The sequence below is a fragment of the Pituophis catenifer genome, unplaced genomic scaffold (assembly GCF_029215685.1).
Source record: "Pituophis catenifer annectens isolate HBS135680 unplaced genomic scaffold, rPitCat1.0.hap2 SCAF_2, whole genome shotgun sequence".
In the NCBI taxonomy this organism is placed as follows: domain Eukaryota; kingdom Metazoa; phylum Chordata; class Lepidosauria; order Squamata; family Colubridae; genus Pituophis; species Pituophis catenifer.
Window position 1 is genome coordinate 234,766,770 of NW_027256882.1, and position 26,580 is coordinate 234,793,349.

At 35.1% G+C, this 26,580-nt stretch overlaps 1 protein-coding gene across 7 annotated transcripts in view; it reads right to left on the reverse strand.

Moving 5' to 3' along the window:
* Positions 1–3,835: 3,835 nt before the first annotated feature.
* The window catches only part of CDC14B (cell division cycle 14B), a 53,128-nt gene continuing 30,383 nt past the window's right edge, over positions 3,836–26,580 (reverse strand). For 3 of the 7 annotated variants that reach the window (XM_070935645.1, XM_070935649.1, XM_070935651.1), the window contains 11 exons: positions 23,615–23,691; positions 22,335–22,401; positions 21,787–21,849; positions 21,338–21,425; positions 20,882–21,112; positions 20,064–20,202; positions 18,498–18,651; positions 17,981–18,078; positions 13,162–13,278; positions 5,004–5,060; positions 3,836–4,733 (listed from right to left, as the gene is read on the reverse strand). In XM_070935645.1, the coding sequence (XP_070791746.1) occupies positions 4,694–4,733; positions 5,004–5,060; positions 13,162–13,278; positions 17,981–18,078; positions 18,498–18,651; positions 20,064–20,202; positions 20,882–21,112; positions 21,338–21,425; positions 21,787–21,849; positions 22,335–22,401; positions 23,615–23,691 (1,131 nt within the window). In that variant the 3' untranslated portion in view covers positions 3,836–4,693. Of the gene's footprint in view, positions 4,734–5,003; positions 5,061–13,161; positions 13,279–16,952; positions 17,065–17,980; positions 18,079–18,497; positions 18,652–20,063; positions 20,203–20,881; positions 21,113–21,337; positions 21,426–21,786; positions 21,850–22,334; positions 22,402–23,614; positions 23,692–26,580 lie in introns of those variants that run through there. The other 4 variants (XM_070935647.1, XM_070935650.1, XM_070935648.1 and 1 more) reach the window with 3 other exon arrangements.

The following is a 26,580-nucleotide window of genomic DNA, read 5'->3' on the forward strand; positions in this document are numbered from 1 at the left end:
GTTAAGAATGAATGTGAAAAGGGACTGTCAAAAATCATAAAATAGAGGAAACTATACCGGATGTCAGAACAAATAGCAGAAACTGCCAAGAGAAAAAACCAAAAATAGAAAACTCAGGAAGAACTTAACAAATTTCGGACAGCTGTTAGAAGAGACAAGCAATATAACAATAGACACAGACAAGGAAAAGCAAGGAAAAGCAAGGAGATCTTCCAAAAGATCTCTTAATTCAAAAGGAAGATCCAATCTGGGATGCTAAAAGATGCCAAGAGATAGTAACTAATATAAAAAAAGATCATAGAAAGCTGGAAGAAGTATACTGAAATTCTGTACAGTATGTATGTATGTATGTATGTATGTATGTATGTATGTATGTATGTATGTATGTATGTATTTATTTATTTATTTATTTATTTTATTAGATTTTTATACTGCCCTTCTCCCACAGGACTCAGGGTGGTGAACAGCCAATAATAAAAACATTGCATACAAAATTTAATTTTTTTTAAAGAATTAAACAAATTTTGGCCCAATAATTTAAAACACCCCAACTAAAATCAAATTAACAATTAAAAATATCTAGGGGGAGGGGTCAAACCAGCCCGGCTTGATGAAATAAAAAAGTTTTAAGGGCACGGCGAAAAGCACAGAGATCTGGGATCCTACATTTCTCCGGGGTTGTTCCAGAGGACAGGTGCTGCCACAGAGAAGGCCCTCCCCCTGGGGGTTGCCAGCCGACATTGTCTGGCCGACGGCACCCTGAGGAGTCCCTCTCTGTGGGAGCGTACTGGCCAGTGGGAGCTATCTGTGGCAGAAAGCGGTCCCATAAGTACCCAGGCCCTAAGCCATGGAGTGCTTTAAATGTGGTAACCAACACCTTGAAGCGCACCCGGAAGACCACCGGGAGCCAATGCAGCTTGTGCAGGAGGGGTATCACATGGGAGCGCCCCGTCGCTCCCATAATCCAGTAGAGATGATAATATCCATGATACTTTAGAGACATATCTTATTTACAAAAATCAGATGAAGTTAGATTAACATTCCAGTCACTATTAAGTTGGAAGGCTACCAGAACTGATGGAATATTTATAGAAGTAAGGTAAGCAATAGAAGAATAAATCAAGATTCTAATCAAACTGTGCCACAAATTTGGAGAATGACATTATTGGGCAACAGACTGGTCATGAGTAGACTTAACAGAGTCTACAAACCTGTCATACAGTATTGTTAGGACCTTCCAGCACAAATTACAGCTCTATGTGGAGAGAGAAATAACAGATGTTCAAGTGGATTTTAGAAAAATCTAAAAACCAAAGGACATTGTTGTCGGTATCCTCAAGGTAATTCAGAAACTTATAGAACATAAAAATGTTAATATACATTTCATTGATTATAAAAAGTTCTTCAATTGTGTCAACCATCTTAGCATATAGAATGGTCTTAGTAAATAGGGAATCCTAGAATACCTCAATGTTCTTGTATGAAGCATATACAACAGTTCATTTAGTGACCATTCAAAGTTACAACAGCACTGAAAAAAGTGACTTATATAACCATTTTTCACACTTGAAACCATTGCAGCATCCCCGTGGTCATGTGCTCAAAATTCAAATGCTTGGCAACTGGTTTAGATTTATGGCGGTTGCAATGTCCTGGGGTCATGTGATCCCTTTTGCGACCTTCTGAAACGCAGAGTCAATGGGGGAAGCCAGAATCACTTAACAGTCATGTTACTAACTTATGCACAAATGCAATGATTCACTTAACAACCATAGCAAGAAAAGTCATAAAATGGGGCAAATTCACTAATAAATGTTTCACTTAGCAATATAAATTTTGGCTCAATTGTGGTCATACCTCGAGGACTATCTGTTCATGGAATAGGAAGCCAAGTATGAAATAATATGATGAAACCGGAAATAATATGATGAAACCGGTTGGTACCAGAGTCAGACAAAGGTGTGTACTCTCTTCTCATTTATTCAACCCACAAGTTGAATAAGGGAGGCTGGATTGGAAAAAGATGAGTGTGGTTTTAAAACTGGAAAAAGAAATGCCAATAACTTGCCCTCTGCTGAAAATGCAAATGATCTGAGAATTCTAGTAATGAAACTTAATGAGCACAGTGGAAAGGTATAAGACTAAAGAAGACTAAACTAATGACAACAGATGGAACAAACAGCCTTAACTTGACAATGAATATAGGCAATGAAATGGTGAATAGCTTTTGCTTTTTAGGATAGACAATAATAAGGGAACAAACTGTTGAGAAATACATCGCACACAGTACTTGGTGGAGTAACAATGAAGTCCTTATGAAAAACAGATGCTGTGTCTACGCTTACAAAGCTCAGATCATGTAGGCCTTGACACTCTATAGAAGCAGACATTGGACCTTGAAAAAAAACAGGATAAAAAGGGCACTGATCCTTGTGAATTTTGGTGGTGGAAAATTCCTGAGAATGTCCTAGATAGTCAAGAAAACAAATAAATGGTTCATAGAGAAAATAAATCCAGAAATTTCAATTGAAGCAGAAGTGACTACACTTAAATAATCATATTTTGGATACATTATGCTAAGACTTTGTCATCTTGAGAAGTTTATAATGCTGGGGAAAGAGAAAAGGACGACAATCATCAGAAAAATAGATAAAGCGTCTTCTTCAATGGAAATGAATGGCTCAATAAAATTTCTGAAGAGCCAGGTTGTAGACAAATCATCATGAAGTGGCTGTTGGATTCAATAAGAGACTTAAGAGTATAAATCTATTAAAGTAGCCTTGAATATCAAAATGACTAATCAGCCTAAAACATGACGCAGGTCTCTTTAATACTAATGCTATGAGATTTTTTTAAGCAAAGCCACGTTCCTAAAATTTAACCTTACTCCTACAAGGCAGCTGTTCAAGACAGACTCCCAACATTCTTACTGGTATGATTAGCTACAGATATTTTGAGCTTCAGGTCCAGAAAGCATTTTTTAAAAAACATATTATTCTTTACTAGAGAAATGTAGAGTAGGTTACAGTACAGCAAAGCCTCTGTACCGGAGATGGGCAACCCTTATCCTTACAGATATTGGACAACAAATCTTAACTTCAATCATGTTGGCTAGGGCTAACAAGAGTCACAACCCAACATCAGGATGACCTGCATTATCCATAACTTAATTTTTCCTTGCAAGGACTTTGAAGTCCAAATGAGACAAGAGAATAGTTATAACAATTATTGCTTAGCTTTTGAAGACGAACAATGTTAATAATTATAGTCCACTGTCTTTCTTTAGATTTCAGTACAGATCTACTGCTGCTTCTGCATTGAAAGGTGAATACAGGTAGTCCTCAATTTACAACCATTTAGTGACCATTCAAACTTACGACGACACTGAAAAAAGTGATTTATGACCATTGCCACATCCCCATGGTTACTTGATCAAAATTAGGCCAGTTGGCAACTGGTTCATATTTATGACGGTTGCAGTGTCCCAAGGTCATGTGTGACCACCTTTTGTGACCTTCTGATAAGCGAAGTCAATGGGGAAGCCAGATTCATTTAACAATCATGGCAAGAAAAGTCGTACAATGGGGCAAAACTCACTTAACAATAGTTTCACTTAGCAACAGAAAATTTGGGCTGAATTGTGGTCGTAAATCGAGACTATCTGTAATTATAAACTTTGAATTTTAATGACATGGAGAAATGGCAAATTAAACTCTTTTCCTATCCAATCTATTGACATGTCATTGGAATCACAACATTGATATGCCACTAATTTTGCATACAGAACAAATTCAACCACCTATTTCTGCAGACTGAGCAAAAATGAATGCACGACTATTAGTAGAATCACTACCATGTAATATTTAATGCTAGGAAGGAATGGTTTTCTGAGAACAGGATCTCAGGGTAAGGAGAGCCAATTTGTAAGCAGTGTTAGCATTCCTTTTAATGAGAAAGGGATAAATGTAAAACTACATAGAGAACATTTGAAAAGCCATATTTTTCTAGTGCATTTTGTCCAATTATAATCTGAAGTAACTGTACAACAGGTTTTAATTCATTAGCAGTTCAACAATTAAAACTGTGATATTCCAACAGCACATAATTTGTTACAATTCTTCCCAGCTGTTTCTGTTAATTAAAAGTAGTAAGTAACACTTTAGGCAGTGGTATAATTTGCAAGACTAGGAACTAAATCTATGAAAATAAAGCACTCTTTGGTGGATAGTAATTTAGAAATATATGATAAAAGTCCTAATACAATTAGGATAGGTAATGTATGCAAAGAGCAATCATATTATTGGGGGAATGAAAGGAAGAAGAGTACGCTTTCCCAATTTCTCCGTTTCCATCATAAGAGAAAACCATTTTTGGATGAAAATTTATACATTGAACAAATAATATATGCACTCCCCCTATCAGTTGTTGGACAGATTAAATGATTGCCATCACATTTTATCCCTAAGCATTGTACAAAAAAAAGTTCTCTTGATAAAAGAGATATTAGACAAAAGGCTAAAATTTACAGGCCATTATTAAAGCAGTAAAAAAATCATTGTTGTAGTGATAATAAATTAACACTCTTGTATAAGAGCTAAAATAGACTTTTTAAAAGAAAAAAATCAATCTTCAATGTTTTAATTGAAAACAATGTCTCTTTTTCTCTCTCTGCATTCTTTTGAATTTTCATTGTTCAACGCAGCACACTTCTCGTCCTTGGCTTAGGGGTAGTGCTGAAATGATAAAGAGATATATGGGAGATAAGATATATAAGATACGTATATAAATACCAGTTAAAAATGAATGCTTTAACCATCATAACAACCAGTTAAGACTAAACCAGCAAATAAACCATAAATAAACATCTTAGAGGAGGGAAGGGGTGATTGAAAGGCTAAATTTCTGAAAATAATATAACCTCAACAACAAAGGTCAGTCACTCAGGTTACATTGTTAGAAAACAAGCTCAGATTCGTGAAGAAAAATCAGTGGGATAAAAGTACCATAAGCGTATTTGTTGTAAAGCATCCCCTTTCCTTCTTTCCCTCTGAGGCATGAGACTGTGGGAAAAGTAGAAAAAAAGTAAAAAAAAAATATATTTTAAGTGGTTAGGATTAAATAGATGATGCTCTGTCACTTCATTCATTTTCCAATTTAAATCTGGAAGTCAAGCGCAACTGACATTGTTAGAAGCAAGTGGTGGCCTTTGAAAGGTTAAAAAAAAATTTAAACACCTTTTTAAACCCGTTACTTTAAAAATACTAGAATAAGTGAAAAAACAGCTCTATATGAATAATAGGGTTAACACTTACTGTTTTCGCTCCTATTCTTCAAGTCTCTTAAAATGCATCCTCTCTCCACTCATCGTCTCAACATAATATCTCGTTCCCTAAAGTGCTAACTGAAGCAACAAGGGATGACTCTTTCATTTGTAGTATAGAGTTCCAGCCAATTTCAAGAGAAAGAGGGGAGGGAGTTATTTAAATACTCTTGAAAATTATGTTCCATGAGCTTAAGATTCCAGTTTTAAAGCCGACTGATATATCTATATACATCTGAGAGCTTTGTCTTACATTAGTACTATTTATGAATAACCCCCTACAGCAATCATACTGTATCTATAAAGTGCTTTATTACATTAATCTATCTCTAATGATAATAGAATATCTAGGTTGACATCAACCAGACTATCTTATCCTAACACAGCATTTCCCTTTCAAAAAGGGTGACCTCTTTTCCCAAGCATCGGAAAACATTCAAGATTATCCATGAATAAACTGATAAATTAGTTTGGGCAGGAGAGAAGGCAACTATCTGCTTTGAAAGAAATGCACCAGGTTTTTCTAGGGACTTTAGTGTTGCTTGACACGTGCTCAATCAATAATATATGGAATGTCTTTGTGATGATACCCATTCAGTGCCTATGTTTCCATGCTTTATCCATTTTTATCTGCTTTATGGGAATCTACACGAATAATTTCAGAATGCCTGGATGCTTTGGATTATCACAGCTTTTTGCACTAGCATGATATAAGCACATGCATTTATAAACTATAATATATTTTAAAATGAGGACGGCTATTCTTTCTCATTTCTAGACAGAATGAAATGGTAATCTTTAGTTTTAAATGAGAGAGAGAGAGAATATCAGTAAGGGGTAGATGAAATGAAGAGAAGCCTCAAAAAATAATTACTTTTCAACAGTTTTCCAAACACAAAGTTACTTGCTTTTGTGCTAGTTCTCAACTCCTTTATATTTTAAACAGTGTTCTGTAAACCCATTTAAAACCATGGTTGACTGCTGCTTACTTGATTTGGTATTCCAGGTAAACTATTGCTAGAAAAAATATGGCAATGTCCAAGTCTGTAACCTACTGTACTATTTAAAAGTCTGTTTAAATAATAAAATGGGTGAAATGGTGCATCATACGGCAAAATGTTTTCAAGCACGATAGCTTAAATGAGCTAAGTTACAGAATGTATCTGAAACCCACGACCCAGGACTCCCATGGGATTGAAATTTGGCAAATTTTATAAAATGTTTTATGAGGTAAAATTATGATAATCTTTTCATAATATAATAGAAATTTCATAAAACTTCCACTGTGGTCAACTCCTGGAAGTTTGAGTACGTTATACAGTTCAACATGGGTCATTTTCAAGACAGATACATCTCTAAATAGCTTCCTGAAAAAAATTAAGAATTTTTCAAGTTCATTAGAAACTCTGCTATTGTTGAAGGCACTGAGGAAATCTGTCTGGAAGGATGAGCTAAGGGGCATAGAACATTCCTAACTGGCCAAAACAGAGGTAAAGCACACAATCCAATCTCCATTATACCTTCTAAGAGTAAAGGAATCTGTTCTTGGCATCTGGGCGGCAATAGTGGTTTTCTGTATAATGGAATCAGCTGAGATGATTACACAGAAGAAAAACAACCTATATAAGAAGGTCCAGGATGATCCCCCTCCTCCTCCTACAGAGAGCTTTGCCTATTCAGAAACATTCTTGTAACGCTATGGGAAAAACTTCTGCATTCCAAAAAGAAGTTTTGTGAAACCAGATCTGCCTATTTTCAATCAGTTGTCCACAGCAGGACTGCTTTTTCTCTCCAAAGAAGATTGGAAGCCAAACTGCAGCTGCTGGTCTTGGATGTGGTAGCACTGTCTCAGATGGACCTGGTGCACAATCTGGGGGTCCTCTTGGGTTCAGCTCCTATTGGAAGAGGAGTGGTAGCTGTGGCAAAGACAGCCTTTGCACATCTTCAAAGTGTGTGCCAGTTCTACACATTCCTGGACCAAGGCTCTACTCACTGCTCCCAATTGGACTATTGCAACACTGTCTACATCGGACTGCCTTTGAGGAGTAATCGGAGGCTTCAACTGGGATTGTAAATGATGATGGCTATTCTGCACATATAACACTAGGCTGCATTGGTCCCCAATGTTTCCAAGTCCAATTTAAGATACTGTTTTTCACCTTTTAAAAACCTTCATGGCTTGGGACTGGGTTTCCTGAGCGGTTGTCTTTTCCCAGTTGTTTCTACCCATCCAATCCAGTCTGGCAGATTAGGTATATTCCTGGTTCCCATCAGCCAAGGAATTTTGGCTGGTAGGGAATGGAAGGCATGCCTTTTCTGCTGTAGCCCCTGCACTCTGGAACATCCCACTCCCTCCAGAGATTAGGATGGCCCTGACCCTGCTAGCCTTTCAGAAAGTCGTGAAGTGTGCCCAGGCATAGCGTTCGTTCTAAGTGTGTGAAGGGTAGCATTTCTCTTGGCTGCTACTTGTATCTAAATTCTTGTGTGTAACTAAATTCACAAAGACACACAGCAAATACACATACATACTGAACATTCAAAGAAAAATAAAAAAACAACAAAAAGTCATATAGAATAAAGAAAAAGAAAAAACAGAAAAGTGCAGAAAGAAAAGAAATAGAAAGGTCCTGATTTTTCCTGCAGCAAAACGTATGCATGACTAAACTTATCTTACTTTAGAATTACAAAAAGCTCACTTTTTTTCTATTACCCAATTTTTTTTCCTAATCATCAAAACCACAAGTCATTAGTGCATTTTTTCCTGTTTCATATAAAAAGTCTATAAGGGGTTTCCAGTCAACCATAAATGTAGAAGCTGTTTTTTTCTCTAATCAAGAAAGTCAATGTAGCTATCTCTGCAAGTTCCATCATCTTCAACAACCATTCCTCTATTATGGGTAATGTCAAACCTTACTACTACTTAGTTATTTTCCATTATACTGACAGCTATTACAGTCAGAACAAATTACAGTAGGATATAAACCTACTGGAAACAGTCAAAAGAAGAATATATGTATACAATGCAACTTACATGATGTATCTGAAGCAGTCCACAGAGAAAAAGTCAAATTAAACAAAAGAAACCAGCATGGCAAATTTAGTGTATATTGAAAATAGAAAAAACTGTATCACAGATATATAGCCTAAATGTGTACAGATGCTGTCAGCAACCAAAAGCTTAGGATGAACTAAGGCTAGCAATGGGTGCTAAGAACCAAGAATGTTAGGGGGGGGGTTTGGTGTGTGTGTGGGGGGAAAGGTTCAAAATGGAAAAGTGTCTTTGCTCCACAAAGGAAGGCAAAAACATTAGCACATAGAGTAGCAATAATAAAAGACAAAGCCTTTTTAACTTGTTTTGCTTCAGGCTTAAGTAATAGCAAAGTAACTTTTCATTCTGCCAGGAAACTGTGAACATTTAAATATGCAGGGTCTGATGAATTACATCCTAGATTGTGGAGGAGCAAGATGAAGGTTCTGGTAGAACCTCATGTATTATCTTTGTTATATTTTGGACAAATGGCAGATGAGTGGAACTGCGTAAATGTCCTTATTATCTCCATAAAGAGTAAAAGAAGGATTCAACCAATCACGAACCAGTGAGTCTGACATTGACTTCTGTTAAGGCACTTAATCAAAAACATAAGTTAATGACCATTTGTAAAAACAAGTTAATGACCATTTGTAAAAACAATACAGGTAGTCCTCGATTTACAACAGTTCATTTAGTGATTGCTCAAAGTTACGACGACACTGAAAAAAGTGACTTATGACCATTTTTCACACTTATGGCTGTTGCAGCATCCCATGGTCATATGATTTACATTTGGATGTTTGACAACTGGTACATATGGTTGTTGGTTCAAAAGGTCACACCTTTTGTGACCTTTTGACAAGCAAAGCCAGATTCACTTAACTGGGTTACTAATTTAACAACTGCAATTATTCACTTAACAAATGTGGCAAGAAAAGTTGTAAAATGGGGCAAAACTCACAACAAATTTCTCACTTAGCAACATAAATTCGGGTCTCAATTGTGGTTGTAAATCGAGGACTACCTATATGTTAATTTTCAGATGTCAGAATCTTATTTTTTTTAACCTGTAACAGATTATGCTGCAGATATTATATACCATTGTTTCAGCACAGCATTTGATAACATGCCATGCTATGCATGATACAAGAATTAATTTGATGCTTAACTGGCTTAAAAATTGTACTCAGAAAAAGCTGATCACTGGTTCTGCATCAGATAAATGAAACTTCAGTATTTTCACTAATTATTTGAGTGATAAACTGGATAGTATGCTTAGCAAATTTGCAGATACAAAATTGAGTGGGATAGTTAATACCCTAGAAGACAGAAATAAAATCTGAGAATATTTTTTGTAGAAAAGAACTGCTTGGAGAAAAGGTAACAGACTGAAACTTAACAGACTCAAGTGCAATAAAATAAATATGGACTAGCAGTGGCTCCATAATTATTTTATTATATTCTGTTATGGTTAAGTACTGTATCATGTTCTGGCCACCACACTTCAATGATTCATTGAAAATTGAAAAGGTTCAAAGAAAGACAATGAAAACAACAAATTCAAAGACTCCAGGAGACTAGAAATGAAGCCCTATGAAGAATGATTTAAGTAGCTGCGTATATATAATCTTCAGAAGGGACAATTGAGGGTGACACTATAGTGCTGTTCAAATATTTGAAGGTTATCATCAAAATATCAATGCTTATTTTTCCCTTTATAATTCAAAAGGTAGAACCATGGATTTAGGTTACAAGAGATAAAAATATTAAAAATAGAAGTGGTTCAGCAACAGAATAAATTATAAAGACATGAGTCCCTTTTCATTGGATGTATATCTACATAATAATCTGCCTGGGATATTTAATTTATATTCCTGCACTGAGCAGGAGGTTGGATTTGATGGCCAAAATACCTTCCTCTACCTGTGTAGTTTTAAAATGCTATTTAAAAAAGGCAAAAAATGTGAGAACTGACAATTCTGTGTAGTTGAAATTATAATGGAAATGAAACAAATAATATTAAAGTGCAAAGAATTCCACACACTGAAGCCTCAATGGTAATAGGAAAGCATTCAGAAAGATTACCAGAAATGTCTGGCAATCTTCTGATTAAGTGGTAACATGATCTATGATAATGGATTATGAATTTGAAATGCAGTTAGGCAAGATTTTTTGAAATAATAATAAATTCCATGAATATAGACATTTTTACCAAACTTGTTTCATGATTAAGAAAATTTGATGTCTTAGCACCATGGGAAGTGCCAGCCGAGTAAAGTAATAGAAGTAAAATCCTTTCTCACTTAGTAACAGATAATCTCTGGGTTAAGAATGAGATCTGTTCCTAAGTCTGTTTTTAACTCTGATTTGTATGTAAATTGGAACTTGTAATTATGAACAGGTTGCCCATTACTAAAGATGGTGGAATATGTTCTTCTTTCTTGAGTTATGAAGCCACACAACGTTTTCATGAACCACTCAAAACCACTGAAAAAAGCTGCATATTAAAAACCCATGGTTTTTCCCCCCCCAATTAACTCTATTCTCAAAACCTCTGAATATGGTGAGAGACTAAACTCCTTTTGCACGAATATTTTATCACAAAGCAGTGGAAATACTTCTTTATAAGGAATTATATTATGACACTCATTCAAAATATCCAACTATACACACACACACACACACACACACACACACACACACACACACTTAATGCTGAGTCTATGTAATCTGAAAAGGGAATTACTTCATTTTCTAGGCTGCTCCTTGAAAAAATATTTTCTAATTCCTTTTTTATTGGACTTGCTCTTGTAATTGAGGATGATAATCTACAAATTATTACAAATCTGGATAACTTCAAGGTGTTCATCTCTAAAGGAAGAAAACTATATCCCCTTAACTAAGAAAATAAAACAAGATTTGGATAGATGGAAGAAAATACAATTGTCACTTCTAGGCAAAATAGCCTCGATTAAGATGAACATCCTCCCAAAATTATTGTATTTGTATCAAACAATACCTGTAAATCTGGATAAGAAATTCTTTTTAGATCTTAACAAAAACATTAGGAAATTTATATGGGGTGGGAAAAGACCAAAGATTTCACTTAAAATCCTACAAGGAAAACGGGATTTAGGAGGATTTGGACTCCCAGATTTGGAAAGATATTACAGGGCAGCCAAGCTAATATGGATAAGGGAGTGGGCCACTCTGGAAAATGAAAGGATTCTAACGTTGGAAGGTCACGACCTACAGAGTGAGAAAGGGTGGCACGCATATTTATGGGACACAGAGAAGAAAAAGAAAACATATTTTCATAAGCATAAAATTAGATACACTTTAATACAAACATGGACCGCAATTAAACAGCGATATTAAAAAAAAGTCCCAAAGTGGCTCTCCACGATGGAGGCCCTGATTTATCCTAATAGATGGGGAATGAAGAAAATGTGTAGATAAAAAGACATACTAGATGAAGGAGGAAACCTTAAGTCTAACGATGCCTTGAGAGATCAAGGTATCAATTTAGACTGGTGGACTTATCTACAAATAAAGTCTAGATACCAGAAAGACAAGGAAGAATGCGGCTTAGAACTAGGATCTAGTGGATTCGATAAGGGAATCCTTGATGGGAACAAAAAAAAAAAAAAAAGATTTTGGCCAAACTATATAACTACCTACTAGATGAAGATAGAACAGAGGACACAATTAAAAACCAAATGGGAGCATGGGAGAAGAATATTGGACGCAGTATAAATTTTAACGAGTGGGAAGAGGCATGGAATAGGAATTATAAATTGACCAGAGCAGTGACTTATAAGGAAAACCAGTATAAAATGTTACACAGGTGGCATCTAGCCCCTGCTAGGCTAGCAAAGATGTATCCAAATATTAACCCAAACTGTTGGAAATGTGGTCGTGGGCAGGGCACCTTCTTCCACATGTGGTGGACATGCCCTGATGCGAAAAGGTATTGGAGCAAGATTTGGAGATGGTTACAAGAAATAATTGGAGAAGATATTGAATTGACATCTGAAATATTTCTCCTGGGAATAGTAAAGAGGAATTATGGAAGGAAAAAGATTTATTTAATTATACATATCACCACTGCTGCGAGACTGGCATACGCACAATACTGGAAAGAGAAAGATCTGCCAACAGAAGAACATATAAAATTAGGAAAATACTGGAGTGTGCAGAGATGAGCAAACTAACACATGAAATAAATGAGGATGAAAACTCAGAATACCATACTGTTTGGGGAAGGTGGTATGAATGGATGAACGATAAAATAAAAAAAGGAGAAAAAGATGTGCCTAATAAAAGGAATAAGTAGCTTAAGAAATACCAGGTGCATATCTTGTGTATATGTATATACGTATAAACACTGCACTTCCGATGTAAATAGAAATGATACTTAATGTATTTTACAAACTTAATATAATACTTAAAAAAAAGATAATCTACAAATTTCACAAAACATGAGACAGAAATTCCAAATTAATTTCAGATTGTTCAGATATTAATTCAGTTTTCCAATCACATGCAAAGAATGTGCTGAACTGATTCAGAGATAACATTAAACCATACTCTAGCTTTGCATTCATACCAGCAATCTTATGCCTACCAATTATTTTTTTTTGTACCTAACATGAAATGTGAAAGGTTGTGGTTCCTTTTTACCAGTCTAAATTATGGTTTACCACCACAGCCAAAAAAAAAAAAAAATGATTTTAAATGAATCATGAAAATATAAAAATTCAGCCTTCATTAATTGATAGGTTCTGGAATTCAGGACAGTAATTCTCACCTTTTAAAACTGCTTTTTCTTGCAGTAGACCTGGTAGTTCTTTTAGAAAGGCCTGCACTGTCAGAAATGCTAGGTTCAGACTGTTTACTTTTCTGAACACTGGATTGCAGAATTACTCTGAAAAGAGTGGGAAAAAGATATTATATCAAACAAGCTGAAAACATATAATGCACAATAAGAGTGATATGTTATGTGGTTTCCAGATCTGAAAATTGGGATAATGTGGACAGATTTATTTAGTCTTCACGTTTTAAGTTTTTATAGGTTTCAGTGAAAATGTTAGTATTTCCACCTTTTTTCTGGTTTAGGGCTTCTCAGAGAGAGAAATAAGATTTTTTAAAAAAAAATGTGTCAAGAAAGATTACAGAAGATCAAGAATCAGCTACATGCATATCCATATACTCCTTCAACTATCAAAATGAACTGATGAACAGAAAAAACTCTTAGAATCTTAGTAGTATGCCAGAAGGCAAATATATCCAAATATTAATTGTACACTTATGTATTTTACAGAAAAGACAAAATGAGCTGCTGTACTGTACTCTTGAAAGTTGCAAAGCTATGAGGGTACTGTTTATATTTCCCCCCCCAAAAAATTCCCTCCCCTCCCCCCAATATCAGTGGAAAGTAGGATAATCAACCATTTATCTGAAATGGTATAGGGTTGAGGAGGTTGGATTAGAAGACCTCCAAGGTCCCTTCCAACTGTGTTTATTCTGTTGTATCAAAAAAAGAAAAAAAAATCACTGATATGTATTTGACTTCTAGATCCTGATAATCTCTTCAAATATATGGAAATATCTCTAAATTTATTTTTTTTAAATAGTCAGATTTCAGTAAGCATAGTTTAAATCATGGATGCCCAACCTTTTGGTTTGCCTGAGGAAACAAAGAGGAATTGTCTTGGGCCATATATAAAGTATATAATACAGTTAATATATATAAATATCTCTAACATCACATAATGTCAAAAGTTAACAATCTTGTGGGTCACATTACTAGCTGTCCAGGGTTGCAGGTGACCAGCCATGGCTTGGACACACCTGCCTTAGATATTAGACTTTCCTCCACAAAGTAACAAAAATCTCACTTGGAAGGGAAATTGGAGATGGTAACAGTTTTCGTCCAACAATGAACTACAATTTTTTATCCCACAAATTCTGCTAATTTTTAAATGAGCAACATCTACTCATGACTACCACTGTAATGAAAATTGTAAAGAATAGTTAATGATTAAATGACTCATCCTCTTGGTAACGTGCTGCCATCCAATAACTTATCTCACTGAGTTGGAGTGAATATTTCATTATTGGTATAGTTAAAAATGAAAAATGGAATTAATCATCCCCAGGAAACCTGGCATTAATGTTTCAAACACCTTACACAATATATACAGTAAAAATGTCACATATTTTGCAATTTTAAAAATAAAAATACAAAGTGTGCTATCTTTCAGTAATAATAATTCAAATAAAACGAGCAGTTTTCTCAAGATGAATATAATCTGGTTATGCATTATAGCATATTATCAGTAAGAATCAGAAAAACAGAAGAATTCTGAGCTAAATACTACAACAAAAGAAAAGGTGGTCAATACAAGATTCTAAGACAAGTATAGAAAAACGTGAAATATTCCAAAGAATTATTAGGAGGCACAATGTCCAATGATTAATATGCCTAAATGTAATTCAAATAATTTTACTGTACTGTTAATCATATTTCATTACTATCCAAATAAGAAAATAAGAGCAAAGAACAAACAATATTAGGAAGAGAGAGAAATGGGGGGCCACATTTAGAAGGTCACATGTGGCTCTTGTCCCCCTAAGTAGCTGAAAAATTAAACTATCAAATTATCAAATTATCTGCCACAGGACACTGCAGAAGGAAAGGGTATGCTTGTGACAACAATGTGGAAAGCTGGAAAGATATAGATGGAGAAAAATAAGGTCTGACTGAATCTTAGCCAAGAATGAGGGGTTATGTATTTGATGACTTGAAAGTTTATAATACTAGATTAGGTTCCGCTGCCATGAACAGATTTGGCTGACAATCTGGGAATTGTCCTGGATTCACCGCTACAGTTAAAATAGCACCTAGAGGCTGTGGATAGCAGGTTCTTTCTTCAATTGCACCCTGTGCATTAAATGCAGCCATTTCTGGATCAAGGAATTTTGCACACAGTCAATCATCTTACAGATGGACTACTGCAATTTCATCTGCTTGGTCTGTCTTAGAAGAACATTCAAAAAGTTCAACTAGTATAGCATGCATCTCCCTGTATAGTTGTGGGTGCATCAAAATTTGCCCCCGTGACAGCATGACAGTACTTCAGCAGGTGCAACATGTATCAATTAGCTTTTCATTGCTATTCAAGATTCTATTTTTCAACTTTAAAAGCTTTATGGCTCAGACATGGATACTTATGAGACCACATTCTCCGGACTGAACATCCAATGAAATCAGGTAATTCTAGCTTTCTGAAGATCCCTTCAGATGCTATTGACTTTGGGGTTAAACTTTTTCAGTGATGACCCCTTTGGAACAGTTTACCTGTCCTCCTCCCAATACTGGGCTTCCAAAAGGCTATGAAGATCTGGATCTTTAGGAAGATATTTGGGAATGTGGAGATTTTGCCAAACATCATGGGATGGCATTTTACCTGTTGTTTTCCGGGATTCTTATATATTTGATTTTTTTTTATTCGTAAAATTTGTTTTGGTGGTTTGTAAACTTCTTACAGCCTATGGGAATTTGGCAGCAGAGAAAAGTCAGTCAGTCAAACAAGAAATAAATATGAATAGAGTTGTGAACTTGACCCCTCTCTTAATATTCTATTCAGTATTCTTAAGACTTAAAACACTGCTCCCACTGATGGTCTAAAATAACAACAATCTAAAAAATGTTAACCTTTTTTATTAATTGAATTACTTTGTGTACAACCACATACTATGTTGACTAATTGGAATGCTCCAATTACTTCAAAGCATTCATGGAGACAGGAGAGGAAGGAAAGGAAAAGGGCATACACCCACTCCTTGTTTAGCAACCATTTGCAAATACTACTGTAATAAATCATTCATTTTCTGACCAATGCATGCATTTATCACCAAATTTCATGTGCTTGGCAACAATGCATGCCAGTAAGAGTAATGCTGGCAGAGCTGCAAGAGAGAACTTAGTTGAATGAGACGGAAACAACCTATGACTTTCATCTCCTTCCCTCCCTCTCTCTCTTTCAGTCACCTATTTAAATTAGTGATCATTTCACTTAACAATTTGGTCACTGGAAATGAACTTGGTCACTAAATGAGAAGCGGGTATATAACAGAACTATAGCACTGAATGCCTAGACTACGGGCTTATTTGTTTACAGCTCTTCACACTTATGGAGTGAAAACACAAGTCAGCAGGTCCAACCCCAAAGGATTCCAGGAAGAGACTAAATTCCTTGTACATGCAGATAAAAGGAAGCAATCTCATCATACAATAAAAACAGCACCACACATACATACGTTTTCTACACAAAATATCTGGACCAGCACACAGACAAGAAGAGACTTACAGCTCAAAAGAAAATTCTAAGGCAGATACGGTAAATCACCCCTTGTACTACATCCCTTTTTGCTTCTAAAAGTACCTAGAGAAGTTAAATAAAGGAGGGGCAGGGGGGAGATGGTAATAAAAGCTAGATGCAATGCGCTTATGATTAAGGCAAGAAAATGAGCTACTGAAGAGAATGTAATAGGGACACTTACACAGTGGCTCTCCCAAGGGAGGTTCTGATGGACCTATGTTCTTAAACCATCTAGACAGAATAGCAGGTTGGGAAGAAGGGAGCCACACACAATCCACCAGATGACAATGCTACTCAGAGCAGAGGCCAGTATAGCTAGGAGACATCTAAAAAGGAGTGAGGGTGGGGAGGAAGAGATGAACATGAAGTCAAAAGGGGGTGGGAAAATCAAGAACTTTGCAGATGAGTGGTACATTTCATTTAAAAGAAATGTCCATTAATTTTCACTATGGAAAATGTTTTCCATTCACCGGGCAAAGGTTAGCTGTTTTTTAAGGAGTACCTTTGCCATTATTCTGCAACTCACTTTCATCTTAAAGTATGAATTATTCCTAGACTGGTTCAAGTACTGTTTTTTTTTTTGTTGTTGTTGTTTTGTTTAAAAAAATGCCCAACCACCCCCTTATTTACAAAATGATCTCCCAATATCGCATGCACTCTGTGGATGATTAACAGATTAAATCTGTTCTATGTATATTATATTTTACCTATACTGTACACACAAAATGTAGCACTGAGGAAACTGTTGTTTTTCAATATTTAAATATGTATCTTAAAAGCATGGCAATTTTAATCAGTTATGCTTCTTTTCCTAACCTTAATAAAAGCAAACTTACCGTACACATTTAAAGATATAGCACAACCCATCCCAGCACAATGAATGACAACAGCTTCCTAAGCAAAAGTCCCTAAAAACAAGATTATTCTGACCAAAACAATGAGTCTGACCTTTCATTCAGGAGTCATTTTCAATACTGCTGACGTTGATAGCAAAATGTAAAAATGCTTTGAGATGTTGGTGTAACATTCAGTTTAAAAAAGCATTTGAGAAAGGTTACATGAACGCCTTAGTGACAGACCAAAGAATTTGGTGATAATAAAATAAAATCACGAGCAGGCTTGTAAGTGATTCAATCACAAAGAATTACAACAAGTTTTTTAAAATAACACGGAACATAACCAAATCAAATTTCAAAGAAAAAAGTGTTTGTATTTACAAAATCAAAATAAAGTTAAACTTACGTTAATGGAACTGAATATGCTTTTGCCTGCCTTTTACTTTTAAGGGCACGGAGCTTGTCCCCTTGTGTTACTGTGTGTGTTTCTTCTTCATCACTGTACTGCAAATAAATGGTAAGCCATTAAAGTTATTTATAACAAAGCTTCCAAGTCCTACTACTGAAGATTCATATTTACCACAGTACTATAGGAGTGATTGCTTAACCCAGTTCCAATAGTTCTTATGAAAAGTGTTCTGAGCATTTTATTTTAGTTTTTGTGAAGGTCAAATCAGTAAGACAAAAGGTAACTCCAAGCAACAGAAAGGTATTTTGGCAAAAAGTACTATTATGCCCATATTTGTCTTGCAGAATGTCCTGTTCATTATTTTCTCTATTTTTTGGAATGCTTGATAGGAACAGAAATACAGAACAGCCATACAAATGAATACAATCACTTTTGCTTTATTATACCCACATAAAAAAAACAACAACAAAAACCAGTCCTAAGGTTTCCAACAGCACACCATGCGGATGATTACCGGTTCAGAATCTTTTCTGCTGGCATTCTGATTTTTTGAATCGTTAATTGAAATGTCATCTACTCCTGAAAGGATTTTTGTCACTGCAAGCTTTTGAGTCTTCTTTAGCTTTGAACGATAAACATCACCTTCCAGCCAAAGTTCTGGCTGTTTCCTATAATAGAAAGAAGCTAAGTTAGAAACCAGCTCATTTCAATGTATGACCATATTTATAATTAAAATGAAGTTGTTTCAGTATCAGACATTAATCGTTGCAAGGACACATCTATAACATCAGTTCTAGTTCTAGCATCGTATGTTTCCTAGAAATTATACAATGCCACTATTGAATTGCATGCAACTATTTCTGTCTTCTATCTGGTTCCATCCATTTTGCTCTAACAGAATGTCTGCTAATGGAAAAGGCCACAACTGTCACTCAATCTTCTTCCCCGCATTGTTCTCTGTGCCTCTTCCAAAATGTTGAGCTACTGGGACAGTTTGAAAGGCAGCCTGGCGAGATGCAGAGGCTCAGCAAAAGCCATCTTCATCCCTAAACAGTAGAAGCTTGGCTTTTTTGAGTATAAAGACCTACCAGAAAAGAGAGTCAGATCTGATGAAATGTGATTTTGAAAATGGAGGCTAAACTTTATTTTTCAGCGTTAATGGAATGATTGTCAAAGAACATATTTAATAAGCAAAACTGACCATATGGAATGATACACTTGCAATCATAGTTATAGTTTAGGACAATACCCTGATTAATCCATTATCTTGTTATGCAAGATTTGTTAATTATAAAGTCATTTTCCACATTGGACTGCTATAAATCATAATTTTAAAAAAACAATGACTGGATTCATATAATTTGTTAAACCAAATACATAAACAGTATTTTAGGTTAAAAGGCCTGAACCTAGTATTTTATCCTAATGTGGTAAAACACACTTAGCCACTGAATAGACATGGATAATTCTGACCAAACAGTGACAATTGCAGGTTGTTCATAATGCAGTGTCTTATCCCATTCAGAACATAAAGTAATGACCAGTTCCTTAAAAAGCAAATAACTAGTAACTCTCTATATGGCTATATGGTTCAAATATCCAATGATAACTGCAACATATGCAGGTTGTCCTTGTTTAGTGACCATTTGCAGTTACAACACTGATGAAAAATAAACTTTACAATCAATCCCTGTTTACGACCTGTTTATGATCGCTTCATTTAGTGATCAAGTTGCTGATCCCAACTGTAGTCACTAAACTAGGACTACCTGTATGTGAGTACATCAACACCTATTTCGTATGTATGTATGTATGTATGTATGTATGTATGTATGTATGTATGTATATGTATTGAAAAAAGAAAAACTATTATACATTTAAGTGTAGCTTTCTTTAAAATTGGTACTTTCCAGACATGAATGGACTGTCATCAATGGCCAGGCTAGATAACATATCTGAAGGACACCAGATTAAAGAGGTCCAATTTGGTACTAAAAACAATTATTATATTTAACACTTAATCATCCTGGAATTGCCTACAGACATAAATACAGGCATAACTATTTAAATGTTTACATACTCCAACAAGAAATGTTGTTGAGTTCCAATCACAGAGCCAGGTCTACAAATTCTAATCCAGGCAATAGTTTCAGCAGCAGTCATCCTGTAATGCTTCATAATGTAACATGCTATAAGTGTACCAGTTCTGCCAAGTCCAGCTGAATAAAAACATAAGGAAATTTACTTTATTTGGGTTTGAAGAAATTGAAGAACCTTCAATTTAAAGTTTTAAGAATAGGAAAATCTTGAAAGCTGTTTTTCAAAAACCTAAGGCGGTTGAATTTGCTATTAGGAAAAAAAAAATCCTAAAAACTTTATTACACCAATTCAAGGATAACAAAACCAATAATACAACCTTTGAGAGGGTTTGAAGTTTTGTATAAATAGTATCCTGGATCTACTCTACATTATTACTCATTTGTGCAAATAATTTTGATTGAAAATACTTGGAACAATTACATGCATCTACTGTAAGATTGGGCTTTTAGCAGAAAACATTAACATTTCGTAACTTGCGTTTCAAGCATATTAGATTAGCATGCTTCCATACAGATAATGGCAAAGACAGAGTCATTAGATTTGTAGCAAGAGGCCACAATAGTTTAGCCTAAGACAAAATAACCTCTTATCTTCTTTAAGAATGAGAAAAAAGAGTATGTTCTGCTATGATTAATTTCAACTTTTTGAGTGAAATGATCTAATTTTGATCAAACTCATTAAAAATACATCCTGAGGCAGAGCCAAGTCTGATGAGTTCTGCAGGGGGTGGTAAGGCATGTTATGAACACAATTATAAGCAATGAGACATTAATGATCTGAATTCATCACTTTTAATACCTTTGCAATGAACTGCTATAGCACCTTCAGCGTTCTCACAAATATTCAGAAATGCTTTGATGATAGCATCATTGGGTATGCTTCCATCAGCAAAGAAGAGATCATAATGGTCAAACCCTGAATCTTTAAATCTTCTAGAGTCATACATCTTCTTATTCAGGCGGATTACAGTGGTAACATTATGTCTTCTGAAGTATGGAAAATAGGCTTCGGGAGCATGATGTGGATACCCTTGAAGGAAAAAAAACAAATGCAGAAAAATATATCAGATACAACCCATTGGTAAAAGAGCATCCAAATCTATACAAAGGTGTTTTTCGCCACATTCAATCTGATAAGGGAATATTCTGCTGTAAATATGAAGCAGCTGTAACTACCAGATTGACCATCAGTCTGATTCTGTATCTGGTAGTTTCCTATGGAATGTCATAAAATTCTTTATAATTTAATACATACCATTTTCAATTCTACTTCTTGAGTGAGGTCCACTGAAGGCCATGATTTTTTGGGGTATTATCCAGTTGAAGTCTCCATTTTCTGCCCTCTGTTAAGAAATAACACATTTTTAAAACTTCATTTCTGATATATAGCATTCAAATCTACTTGTTTTAGTGAACGAAACAAAGGAGACAAGGATTGTTAATGTAAAGGTCTTGTTGTATATAAGAATATATACTATCAATTTTATCTGGGATCATAGCCCACATGCTATCACACTTTTAATCTTACTTGAGAACCCATCTCACATGGTGATGTGACAATTTTAAGTTTAATTTGGTTACTTATTTTTTCCACCTCGTTTATATTTTCAAAAATTCAAGAGATGTAAATAATAGGTGCCAATTTTATGCAAATATAGTCTCAACAGTAACTAAGTAATTACTAGAAAAGTGAATGATACTTACTTCATAATGCTCATATTCATTTACATCAAATGTATTAAAATCAAGGAAGCCATACTGCAATGCCTATAATCCATAAGAAATAAATTTAACATGTAGAAATCCAGTAGAGTTGATAATAAACATTCTTTCTAAACACTTTATTTACCAATCATCAGAAACCTTCCAAACTAGCTGCACAACTTCTGTAAACTAGCAGACATGGTAAATTCAAATCCAACGTATCAAAGTTGGAGACTTTGAATACTTAAAAAGTGCCATATAACAGGTATTACTGCTTAAATGCTATTTAGCTTTATAATGAAGCTTTCATCGCTCAAGTTAACATAGACAAGCAGTCAATCTTGAAAGTCAGAATGCATGAATAGTATAACATAGAAAGGCAACCATAGAATTCTTGAGAGTCTTCTTGCATACTCACTCCTGGAACCATCTCAGAATTTGTTTTAACTTATTTCTCTGGTTTATCTAATTTCAGAGATTAAATTTCCCTAGGATTCCAACAAGTTTAAATAAACAACAATCATCATATATTACATGAACATACTAACCTTATTTATGGCATGGAAACAGTCAAGCAAAGTTAGATGAAAAGTGCAGGTACCAAATGCAGCATCCCTGTGAGGAATACATATATGAGCTCAAATTCAGTTTGCAAGACAAAATAGCTGATGTTTCTCATTTTCCTATATTTCTGTATACCCATTTTCACTACATCAGCACTAAGTGGTCTAGTAAGGACTGAAAACCCACCAGATGTTCTCCAGTTCTTTAGCATCTATTTATTGCTTTTCCAGACTCTACTTACACCAACATATTATGCTAGTGAGGGCTTATAAATAAAGTTGTTAAACAGATAAAATCTGACACATCAAATAGCCACAGCAGTGAAACAGAGCACACGATGGGCATAATCTCTATCGCATGGCATTTTAAAGGCTGCTGATCCAAAAACAAGAAATAAATTCCATTCCACCAAGATGTGGGAGAGAGAGAGAGAAAATAGACACCATCTATCATCTTGACAAGCAGTCCCATCAGTCTTTTCCATTATCCAAACCAATTCCACCAGCAAGAGAACAGATTTAGTAGCCTCAATAGTAATATTAAGAATAGATATCTACTCCTCTTTTCCTTTTCCTACCCCATTCCCTTCTCTGAGAACAGAGAATCTCTCTTTTTATGGATCTGAGTTCGGGTATTACATCGTCACAATGTATTTGATATGTTTTAAATTTAATATGAGGTACTGAGAGGGTTGCCAAATCATTACTTGTTTTATAGCAATAAGTCGTTTTGAAATAATGGCTTACATTTTCCTCATTCATTATGCTAACCCACCATTGCAAACTGCAATTAGGAACACTGATTATTTATGATTCTCTTTCTCGTCCTTGATATTCACTTTAATTCCTTGCCAAATTCATACACACACACACACACACACACACACGCACAATAACAACCATAACAAACCCCTCCCACCACACACAAAGTAAGAATTAACCACAAATAAGGTATAAATACTATTCTCATCTGCAAGGCTGCATATTTTATGAATCAGTTACTACTCAATTACAGAATAAGAAATGTAGCCATTATACAGAAAACCTTGACACAATATATGGACTTCAACTCCCTAATCCTAACATAGCTAGGGGTAAGTATTTATTTATTTATTAATTAAATTAAGTATACGAGGAGTTGGGAGTCCACTTATTTCAAAACTGCCAAAGTGGAAAATACCAATTTACATATTCCAAAGGGTTAGAGATCAGTGTAATATCTTTTTTTAAAAGTAGACACTGTTCAATTGCATGCTTTTATTTACCTGAATGGAAGATATGAAACATTCCCAAATAGTAAATGCCTGTACACACTTTCTGGAGATTCTCTCAGGTATATTATCTGTTTCAAGAAAGAAAGGGAAAAACATTCTTATGGAAGTTTTAAGAAATTCATTATTAAATTATCTAGTATTTTTACCTGCTAAATAAATGAGACACGCAGTTTGAGAATGGAACTGAAAAATGAAAAATACTAGCCAACATGAAATCAGTAATAAGGTAAGTGAAACTGAACAAAAAGTCATACAAATGTGAGTACTTTTCAAGTTCCATATAGAGCCACTGTAGGAAATCTACAATTCAAAATTAATTATGCGTTCATTGTAATATTTGCTTCATAACATAAGCCATATAATATGATTCAAAAGGTCATTTATTTCATACATGAGTAAGAATTGTTAAATCAATGTTTAAAGAAGCACAACATTATTCTGTTCTGTGTTGTAGTTATACAGTTACTATTAATATAACCATTTGGGAACTATTTTAGACAAATTGCTTTTACCAATACCTCAATACTCGAGGAACTGCATCATACTCATACTGTATCATTTTAGCACAATGGTGACACAGAACTCCCACCAGTCCTAAAAAAATTGGGTCCATTAATTCTATCTCTATTGTTTATTTAATAGAACAATAAACTGAGGATTTCTGGCAACATCTTAAATATTTAACATTGTACTGTGATTTAATTGCTCCTCATCAAGCCAGGTATTCAGATCACCCATTTAATTTTAACTGTTAACAGTAATAACTAATAAAATAGATACCTACTCTGATCATTAAAAAATGAAAGCAAGAAAAAGACCCCTCAACGATTAGCAATTTCTAATAAATTTCAACCCCAGTTTTAGACTAAAAACATTCTAAAAGCGAAATAACACAAAATTTCTGTCTCCCAAACTGGCAATGTTCTCCTAGGAGATGAAGTAAAGACTAAAATTATAGGTGAAACATAATTCTATGGCTGCAACTCTTTATTATCCAATTAGCATCCCCAAGACAATATAGCTGTACACAAAGTAATTATCCTTTACACAGATTAAAATTGCAGGTCCTGTTTCAAGAACACCCAAATCTCTTGATGAATAGACGCTACATTCTCATGAGCAGAACTAGCTATTACCATAAACCTTGAAGAGGAAATTCACAGGCCATGTTAATTAATGTAGTTAATGTAAGCTTCAAAAAAAACAACACCTTAATTAGAAACTGCTGTGAAAAGTCATACTGACAATAACTACAAAATGTTAAGTTTGAACTTCAAATATGAGGAAGATATACATTAAGTAAAACACTTTGTACAAGCAGAAGTGCATTCATATAAAATGGGGAAATGTTTATAAAATAACATTTAGCACCATTTCTAAACACCCAATTTCAAAACTAATAGTTTCATTTGACCTCCTGGCTAGGAGATTCAAGGATTAGATTAAGGCTGTCCTAAGATGAAAAGAAAATATACCTTCCATTCCAACTGTACTTTACAGGTGGTCCTCATTTAATGACCAATCATTCAACAACCATTCAAACTTGACATAGCACTGAGCAAGTAGTACTCTTGATCAGTCTTCAAAGTTCTGTCAAATTGCCCTTGTGGTCATGTGACTATGATAAGGGTGCCTGGCAGCTGGCCTGGATTTCTGACTACTGCAACATCCCACAGGCACAATTTGTAACCTTCCCTGCTGGCTTCCCACAAGCAAAGTCAACGGGGAAGCAGCAGGAAGCCAGAAATTGCCATCATAGGAAGTCCTGAGTTAATGACAGTAACCCGGCAGTGTTAAATGGTATGATCATGTGATGTTGCACTTTATGACTGCATTGCTTAATGACAGAAATTCCAGTTTCAATTAGTGTCATTAAGCAAGGACATATTTTCTGACTTCGCATATAGCCCAGAAATGATATGTTCCCCTGCTCTAACCAAAGCTACTTGATAATCCTTTTAATTCTGTTAGAATTAGTGGTTTTAATGTTGGATCCAGCGGGAGCATAAATGAAGAAGAATTAGTATGGTGTAATAGTTAAAGTGCTGCACTAGAAATGGGGAAATAACTTCATCTGGAGCAGCTCATTGGGTGACTTTGAGCCAGTCACATTCCTTGGCCTATCCTACACACTGGGGGAAAAGATGCAGGAAGCATTATGTACAGTATATCACTTGAATTCTTGAAAAAAAGGTGGAATTTAAATTTAACAAATTTCTAAGAAAAAGTGTTGATTTCTAAAATGGCGGTGTTTATAATTGCCTTATCCCCTGAAGTAGGTACATTGCAACACATTCTACAACAGGAGTGGGGAACGATGGCCCATTTATGACTTGTGGACTTGAACTCCCAGAATTCTTGCTGACTCAGGAACTCTGGGAGTTGAAGTCCACAAGTCATAAAGAGGCCATCGTTCTTTACCTCTGTTCTATGTCTGCTCTAGAAAATTTATACAAAGCCATTAATTTATAGTGCATGGGTGTCAAAACGTTTGGCTTACCTGGGCAGAATTACATGAAGAGGAATTATTTTTGGTCAATATAGTTAATGTATATAAATATCACTAAAAATCATACTATTTTTTTAAATTTACAATCTTGTGGGGCTGCATTACTAGCTGTCCAAAGCCATGAGTTGGACATGCCTGCTACAGTGCTTAATTCTGTTTTCTTCAGAATGTTGTATTTTTCGTAAGAAATATAACCTGTATGGAGTATCATTTTCACACTTTTGGTCTTTCTACCGCACATAACTCCTATACTTCACAACGAATTTTGAGTGATCTGTACACAGGAAGAATGTGAATGCACATATTCACATATAACAGGCTGTAATGGAATTATGTTTGCTGTTCCTTTTCCTGCCAGGCGCAAAATAGACAAAGATGCTGCTCAATCTTGCCATATTTACCATGCTGGATGAACGCAATTAACTTGCAAAATGCAGGCTTATGCTTT